Source organism: Semicossyphus pulcher, unplaced genomic scaffold (genome assembly GCF_022749685.1).
Source record: "Semicossyphus pulcher isolate SPU_LCO1_2020_fin unplaced genomic scaffold, fSemPul1.0.p SCAF_19, whole genome shotgun sequence".
Classification (NCBI taxonomy): Eukaryota; Metazoa; Chordata; class Actinopteri; order Labriformes; family Labridae; genus Semicossyphus; species Semicossyphus pulcher.
This window is the reverse complement of record NW_027211692.1, coordinates 7286192-7295295: the sequence shown is the minus strand read 5'-3', so window position 1 is coordinate 7295295 and position 9104 is coordinate 7286192. Positions and strand designations below refer to the sequence as shown.

At 41.4% G+C, this 9104-nt stretch overlaps 1 protein-coding gene across 4 annotated transcripts in view; it reads left to right on the top strand.

The window, feature by feature from the left end:
- The window catches only part of LOC138596689 (neurobeachin-like), a 214709-nt gene continuing 205605 nt past the window's right edge, over positions 1-9104 (top strand). For all 4 annotated transcript variants that reach the window (XM_069667990.1, XM_069667989.1, XM_069667987.1 and 1 more), the window contains exon 1: positions 1-273. In XM_069667990.1, coding sequence (XP_069524091.1) covers positions 1-273 — 273 coding nt within the window. The remainder of the gene's footprint in view (positions 274-9104) is intronic.

Below are 9104 nucleotides of genomic sequence, written 5' to 3'. Positions count from 1 at the left end.
ATGACAAGCCAGAGAGCGGTGACAATGCCGGGCTCTGTGTCGCTCTCGAACCGACAACCTCCTCCAGGACACCGGCAGCACGCGGCTGCAGTCTCTGCTGCCGCCGGTGAGACAATGATGATGTCCGGCTCAGGTTCTGTGCTCCTCCCGGCTGGGATTATCAATCCATCGCTTCCAATCCGGAATATTAAAATGAAATTTGCTGTTCTCATCGGACTGATCCAAGTTGGAGAGGTTAGCAACCGGGATATTGTGGAGACGGTGCTGAATTTGGTAAGTAAACATATTTGTCCTGTTTTCACTCTGACTGGACGTTTTCGCCTAATCCCAAATGTGGTGTGCTATTCGGTGGCAACCACAGCGGAACACAATGTTGAAAACAATGTTCTTTTACCATAGAGACTGTGCAAATGATTATTTAATTATTTGTCATACTTGAAAGTAAGTGCCCCGGGATATGTGCCAGTAAACAGCAGTGGACATTGAAAAGTCACACGTGCATACAGACAAGGTGGACTGAGGAGTGAGTGGACACTAAATCAAAGCCAGTGGTTAAGTTTTTAAGTTCAACAAGGTGCAAACTTCTCTGTTTTTTGCTTGCAAATCCAGCAGACCTGTGTGGATGATGATGGTAAAGGAAAGGGTAAAGTATATTCCTTCTTGGATTAGTGAAAGAGAGTTAGGCACAAGTCATTTAAACAGAATTTCTGTTGATGTAGAGTGATGCAGGCGAAAGGAGGCAGGGGGCATCTGCTGCTATCTGTGTGTGAGTGTGGGAGGAGGGGGTATCTGTGGGCTCAGAGCTGAGGGTCCCCATTACAGGACAAGGTCTATAGCTGTTCTTAGGGAATACACAGCCCAACAATTGCTTTCCTCCTTTAATTAAGTTTTAAGAAGTGGTCAGTGTTTGGTGATAACTTGGCCTTTACTACTCAGTAGTGTGTGGTAAATATGATGAATATTCTTGAGCTACTCTTAATAACGTTACCGGAGTATGATGGTCATTGCCTTCTTCTTTAATTCTTTTTCAACCGGGCAGTATCGGTATTTCGTGTACAGCCCTTTTCCCCCTCTACTTTAAGAAGCAAGTGTGTGAAGCAAATATTTTCAGCAGTGTTTAGGAATATAAGCCCATGGTGGGACCAGGGGTTAGCAAATGAAGCCACATCCCTCCATTGGCACAAGAACATAACATGACATGAAGACACCATTGAGCCAGCCTGGCTTTGACCCTCTGCAGGAGTACCACAGCAGAGCCTGTTTGCAGTAGTTGGCTTCTCCTGTTCCAACACACTAGAGATTAATTATGACCTGCTCTGCAACAACAGAAATCCACATTGTGGAGCAGGACAAATTGTAGCCCTTGGCGTGTTAAGACAACGAGAGTAGTACTGCAATGGCTCTGGCACCTTGGCCCTTCACACTTTGCGGCGCTATTTTCACAGGAAAATTCGCTCAAGGAATAACATGCTACAGTCTACAATTATCTTTTCAGCACTGATTGTCTAGACAAGAGGCCGCACATTTATCTGCTCTGGACACTGATCTTATTTCAGTCAGTTCTCCGTTGTAATTTATTCCGTTAGCATTCATGTCACAGAGGCCTTTTGTTTTTCTGTGTGAATTTGCATTTCAAAGTATTTGTGCGTGCCCTTATATGTAACATACAGTAGAGTGCGCTTAATCAAAACCCTTCTCGCTCACTCACTGGTCCCAAACTTTTGAATTACAAATTTAATTAACAGAAATGATAAGTACTTCACTGTGGTTAACTATTCAGAGATTTGATTCTACTTGACTTGTTTCCAAACAGAAAAACAACCTCTATCTAAATTATGTGCATATAAATGAAGCAGCTATAATGCAGCGGTTTTGGGACAAGATGACACAGTAATTGTTAACATATCCGCCTGTTCATCTAAATTACATCACAGAAAGTGCATGAAAGGCAGCAGCCAGGGCGGAGGGCATAGAGAGCTGTCTTGCAACAACCCTTTCCCGCCTGTAAGAAGCCATGACTACAAGGATTTTAATGCGTGTAAGTCCGGGTTATTTTTGAAGTGGGGAGGGTCTGAAGATCCTGGAGGATCTCTAACTCCATCTCGCGGGGGCTAATTTGTGGAGTAATGCAATAATAAAGTTTTCTCCATCTCCATGGAGTGCCGTTGAGAAATTTTGGTGCGAGGATCCTCGTCTGCACATTTATCTCTAATTCTGTTATTTTTAACGGTGTTATTGAGCTGCTGTTGTTGTAGAATTGCAAGGACGGGAAAATTGCTGGTGATTTTACGAGAATGAGACTACGTAGAAACCTACCTTTGATGTTAGAGATGTGACATCAGGCATGTCACAAGATTAATATGGTAAATTTAAACTGTATTAGACACAACACACATTCAGAAGATGAAGCATTAAATCACGGTGCTGCAGCAGAACCCTCGGCTCTGTATCTACCGACATGCTTCGCTCTGTGCCAGAGTTTTTGTCTCATTAAAATGACATTAACTAATTAATTCTCTGCATTATACCAATTTATTATCGGGGATATGGAGCCTTTCCAAACATAAAAGCAGAAGTCAAATCAATGCGGACTGGATGTCTGTTTGCATCTTGGTTGAAATAATTACACTGGTATCCAATTCTTACCGGATGATTGGATGAAATTGTCCCAAAGACGTTAAAAACAACAGCAATCAACTTGTTTTTCTGTGTTCAGTCAGAACCATCAGCAGCTGTTCTGAGCTGCACGTAAAGCTAAAGCTGCTCTCGCGCTCCGATCAAAAAGGTCAGACACTGAATCAGATTCAAACAAGACAATATAGCTTGTTGTCTTCTAAGCAAAGTGGATTTGTCTCGTGCTCAGATGTGCACTCCCTCACTGCTTTCTCAAGATAAGAAAAAAGGAGTGGGTTTGCCAATTTAGTTTGAAGTTTGATGAGACAGATAATACGGAAAGGTGTTAAAAGAGGACCTATATGAAATTTAGCTTTGACAGCACTTATCTTGATCTAGAGCTCTCATGTGCCGTCACCGTCTGGTTATTGGCAGCACAAAAGCGTGAAACACGCCTTGACTTTCACATCAGGTCACAGTCATCACCAAACGTATTTTAAATCCTTAAAGTTATTCTCCATCCAGATTCTTTTCTTCAGTATCAAACACTGTTCCCCTGTTCCCTTGAAACTCGGGCATTAGAAGTGTTAGATTCCTTCATACAGAACTTCAACATAGTTGCATGCAGTGGCGGCTGGTGAAAAATATTCTAGGTGGGGCTGTGCTGTGCCATACTCAGTTTTTAACAACCATCCCAGTACTACAGTTTTAAAAAGTAAACACGGGAAGCAAAATGGTGCATTTACATGGCTACATCCAGCTAGCCAAGCCTTTCTGGTGTACCTGTTGCGAGAAAATCCTCTGGTGTAGGTTTTACCTTTTTCACTCGCTTTTAACATCTGGCTGATCTGGTCCAGTTCTTTAATCTGTAATTTTTCACTTGAACTTCTCCTCTCGAACAGATTTTGAAGAAGAGAGCGTACAGAGTTGTTTGGTATTTCAAAATCGCCCTTCGGGTTTTTTTTTCTATGACGCTGATTGGCCAAATTCACGCGCGTATCTTGCCCCAGCAACAGTCCCTGATTGGCTACTCGTTTCTGCTTTAGGGGCGCTTTTTCCAGCGCCCCTAAAGCAGAGACAAGTAGCCTAACGCTTGTTTCCCAAATTTCCAATGAACATTAATTAATATGTATATTTTATTTTATATATATATTACATATATTCCCGAGTTTCACTGGGGGGAAAAAAAAGTTGTCCAAACACCCACAAAAACTTGCAACATAATCCGCTTAACCGCTCATGTTCACGTTTCACCAAATATGTCAAATCTTGGACAAATGCACACTTTCTGTTTGTGGCTCCAGTTTGCTGTTTATGCAGGTAGCTTTTCACAAGATCTGGGGGGGTCTCAGTGGATTGAATAAGAAAAGCTAAACTGATACAGCGTACAGCTTTTGTCAGAATTCAATGAAAGTCCAAGTTTTCCACGTTCATATGACCAACTGTGTAAGAAACACAGGAGGAGATTATGCTGCAGGAGGAAGTTTATACATTATGGATGGTGGGATTCATGCACAGAGATATTTACGTTGATATTTTCTGTGAGGGATAAAACTGCCTACATGCTCTTTCAGGCCTAAAGGGAGTCTACAGGATTTTAGGTGGATTATTACTTGGATGAAATGTTTCACCTTGCCAGCTGAAGCTCTGCAGTGTATAAGGAGGATGAAATATTATTTGCCAAACAAAGAGTCTAAAAAGTATTGTTCTCACACAGATGGATCGCTTTTGCAACAACAGTATTCCCTCCCATCCCTCGTAGTGACTGTACAGTTCATTCTCAGTGTCTTGCTCTGTCCTTACACTACAACGTCCCTCTCAGTGCTTATTAGCTTTTATATCTCTCGCCAGCTATAATGAAAAGCACACCGGCCTGCTGAGATCCTTTGATTAAGGAATTGACAGATTGTCAGCGTTTGAAACGCACTCACTGCTTCGTTATGATCACAAGTTGCCAAATGAAATAGTTTTCATTATCTAAATGGCATTACACATGCTACTCAATTATCCTTATAACAGGCGCAGTGATGCACATTGAAGTATGATTAGTAATCACTGATCCTTGCTGTTTCTGATTACAAGATGCTTTTCAGGGCAATTTCACTGAAAAAGAGGAAAATGAAAGGAAACGCATTGTTGTACTGAAAGCCACATTAGTCTGGATGGATGCTGGCTTTTTGTGTGAGGGTGATGTGACACGAGAGATGGCATGTCTGGACCAGACTCGGTGTCAGCAGAGTGAACTGGAGATGAACAACCAGCAGAACATTTAAACTACGTCAAGATTCAATCTCGAACATTTCAGTTTCGACGATAAACAGTAATTGTTGGACTACACTTCCCAATTTCACCAGACGTCCACGGTTGGCTGGTTTGCCTTCATCTGAGCGTCCAATTTGTTTCTTTTTCTTTGGATTTTCACTTATTTTTGAAGTTGTATCTGTAGTCATCGATCTTTTCTTTTTTTGTTCAGCCACAGTAGTGCAGAGAACGGAAAAGCAGCAGCTTAGCTCCGCATACCCTCTCTGGCAGACCAACCACTGCTGGCTGGTGGAAAAAGCGTCACTAACTGGGCGCTGCTTGTGATCTTTTTTGCAAAAGTCGCCACAGACAGCCAGTCTGTAATACTGCAAATGCAAAGGCTTTCATCAGTGGGCCATAGGCTCAATCACCATTGTGTTACCTCATTCAGATAGATAGAGACTTAAAAGACATTGAAGTACCAAAGAATCAACCCTTTCTCGCGACGCAGTTGCAATACAGGGTTGTGGTGGTAGATGGCCGTGACACCACAGACCAGATTTGCATCGAGAGAGTCTTTTTCGTGGTTAGGTTTTTGCACAGAAGATTTTATTTGAGGTCAGGGAAAGACCATGATAACAAACACATTTTGCTAGTACAGACTTTTGCTGTATTAAACCAAACCCATGTTCTTTCCTCAGCCAAGTGTATCACAGCGGGACGTTCATATGTTTTTCAGATCTAGAAGCTAAAGTGTGGTTTGCACAACAGGATGCTTCTGGCTGCAGAAGAGATTGTGTATAAGACGTACGGCAGCATACAAAATGTTTGTGTTCAATCCAGTGGTCTTTTCTCAGTGCACATTCTGCCCACAGTCCAAACATATACTTTGGCTGGACATCAAAGTCATTGTGTGGATATGATGAGGGCTCTAAATTACTGTTAGGTGTGTAAGAGTGAGTGGATCTGCTTGTCACCTTCCTACTGAATTCCTGGATCATCTCCAGCTCCATGTAACTAGAAATAAACTTCATGATATTGTAAAGGTGCAATGCTCACTCAAGATGCATTATGTGCCCCCCTGCTCACCCTCCAGTTTGATGTTAAAGTTGAAAGAAAAAATGATACTCGTCTTCATTTAGCTCTGTTGATGATTCATGCACGTGAGGCACAGCTGGAGGAGATTTCACAGGGACACGTCACCCTCCGACACGACAAGGAGAGGTGCTAAGGCGGCTGTGAGGTATATGATGACGTGCCTTTATTTTTCTGTCACGTGTAACACCTCTCCCGGTCTGTGCCACCGTCGATATATCTTTTGTTAAAATGATTTCAAGCAGGGAGCGTTTCCTGATGGGTTTTATACAGTTTTTATGGTGTCCTGTGCGTCTTCGTCTCAAGGCCTATTGAGCAAACATGGCAGGAGGGTTTGGACCCATCAAGAGAGCATCACGGAGAGTCACATCACTTTGAAAGATAGTTTTGAATCTTGCATAATGAAACAACAGCCTCTCACAAATAACCTCATCAGTTCCTCCCTGAACACTGTTTATAAGAAATATGAGAAGAAATATATAAAATAAGACGTACATTTGTAATATTTCTGGTCCTGGCGTTCCATTATCGCCCGTAATGATTAATGAGCGCTTAATAAAATGAATCACCTTTCCCAAAGCTTCCTCTGCTGCAGGACTGTGTGTACTCCATCTAAGTGATTGATGCAATGGCTCCTGTAAGCAGCAGTTTGGCACATCACCAAACATTATTTCACTGTAAACATTAACAGGTTAATTAAATAAGAATTGAACATCGTTGCCCTGCGTGACCCGAGTATTTCTGTTTGTGCGGCAGAGTAATTGAATGTGCTAAACACACAGATGATACAGTTTTGCGCCACCATGCTTTATTAAAGCTAATTAAATGGGAATGTCATTAATCTTTCATGTATAGGCAGCCTGAAAATGAAAGCTGTAATTAAGATAATGTGTTATAAGACAGGTTGCGGAGGCCTGCTTTCAAGGTTGATGTTTTTCTGCAGGAATAAATAGAGGAACAAAAAGGAGCTTGAGCTTTAATGTTATCATGCTTGTATCTTTGGAGTCGGTCCTTCTCATGTTACTGTTTATGAGGTGAGTATCATTGTAGCAGAGTCTCTCTTACACACTTACAATCACTAACCTGCTGAATAGGGTGATTTATATTGTCATGTTAAGTATTCCTTATTTTAGGTCCTCTTCATTTGTAAGTCGAGTTTTGTAGTCGCACGAACTCCATGAACCATACATCACATTTAACACAGACAAAGTGGAAAATGGGTATAATGGGTATCTTATAAGCATTTTTCCCAGCTTGGACACTGAAACAGTCTTATAGTGCTGCAGGTTGTTTGTCATTTTATGTATCTACATGTTAAAGTTTTTAGGAGATAATCAAAACTGTATTAAAGATATAATCTCAAAGATGTCAGTTTCGTTCTCTTTGGCGGCACCTGTGGTGATAAACGGTAATTGCAGGAGCACACTTCCCAGATGTCACACGGTTGGCTCTGGTTGTAACTCTTGATTTTCCTGGCTGACGGTCGCTTTCCTTTTTAGACTGTTTGCCTTCATCTGAGCATCGAGTTTGTTTCTTTTTCTTTGGATTTTCACTCATTTTTGAAGTTGTATCTGTAGTCATCCATCTTTTCTTTGTTTGTTCAGCCATAGTAGATTACTGTTTACTTGCAACACTTGCAGAGAGCGGAAAAGCAGCCGCTTAGCTCCGCCTACCCTCTCTGGCAGACCAACCACTGCTGGCTGATGGAAAACGCGTCACTAACTGGGCGCCGCTTGTGATTTTTTCCATGAAAGTCGCATCAGACAGTCAGTCTGTAATACTGCAAATGCAAAGGCTTTCATCAGTGGGCCATAGGCTCACTCACCATTGTGTTACCTTATTCAGCAATAGATAGTGACTTAACAGAGATTTATTTAAATGAAAAGCTTTGAGATTATTACTTTAACTTAGATTTTACACCCAAGACCCTATAAATTGTGTTTGACTTAAGTGCTGGTCATGTAAATGCTGTTTCAGTTAACTTTGTTTAATTTATGACATTAGACATTTATGTGAGTTTCTCGTTGAGCGTAACGTGCCTGACAGTGGCTCAGTATGCTGGGGTGACAGTGCTGGTCAAATTCTTTGAGAGTGTGAGTTCATCTGAGTTCAAAAGTGTCTCCGTTCACTCTACAAAAATAAGATTTTTTTATTGCTTATTTATAAAAAGCTGTAAACAAGGAGCACACCCAGAAAATGATATACAGTCAGTTACAGTTTGGCTCTCTGACTGGGCGAGCTGATTCATAATCTTTGGAATAATGAGAAACATGCATTCTATCATGTGAGTGTACAAGGGGTGATTTAAGGTCTGAGGAGCTCTGCCAAATAAGGAGATGTTGGACTAATCCATGAAAAGCTTTCTAGGGAATAAGAAGTTTGTAGTCTGGACTTGGTGAAAAACTATCGGGGTTATGTGTTGAGCACGGAGCAATTGTCCAATATACGAGACAAATGCGTGAATGATGCTACTTCTGCGATGTTGTTTGGAATGGTGCCTGCTAAATTTAAAGTCACAGGCACACAGAGAAAGTTCTCCCTCCTTGTTGAAGGCCACAGCTTTTATATTTATTCTACACACAGTCCCTACATGATCATTCCACTTAATGAGATTTGACATGGATTTGGTTCTTGGTAAGAAGTAAATTAAAACTCCAAAAGTCAAACTACTATTTAAGAGTCTCTGTATATCTTCTAACACCGGTGTCAGGGGCCCATCTGATCTTTCAACGCCTGTTAGCCGTGGCCTTTCACATCACTCTGCCTAACACTGCTCATCATCCAAAGGTCAACTTTAAAGCTGAAGGTGACAGGCCTTATCTGTCCAGGTCCTCAAGGATGAACCTTCTGGAGGAACTTTGATCTGTCCTTCTTTGTTTATGATATCATTATTAGGCTTTTATTGATTTATTTAATTATTTATGGTGTTCTTTAATGTTGTTGGTTTGCTCTTTTGAAGCTCCAGCTTCTGGACAAACTCTGGTAGTTCTGTGCCACGGTGCTGATCTGTGTTTTTAAGTTCTCTTCATCTTGTTTTTTTATCTAAGGGTAAAATAAAACAGAGGGCGTCTTTCACCAGAAGTAAAATGTTAAAAGTAAAATGTTTTGGGACTCATAATAAATATTTTGGTTCGGGAGATGGTTAAAGGGGAGAC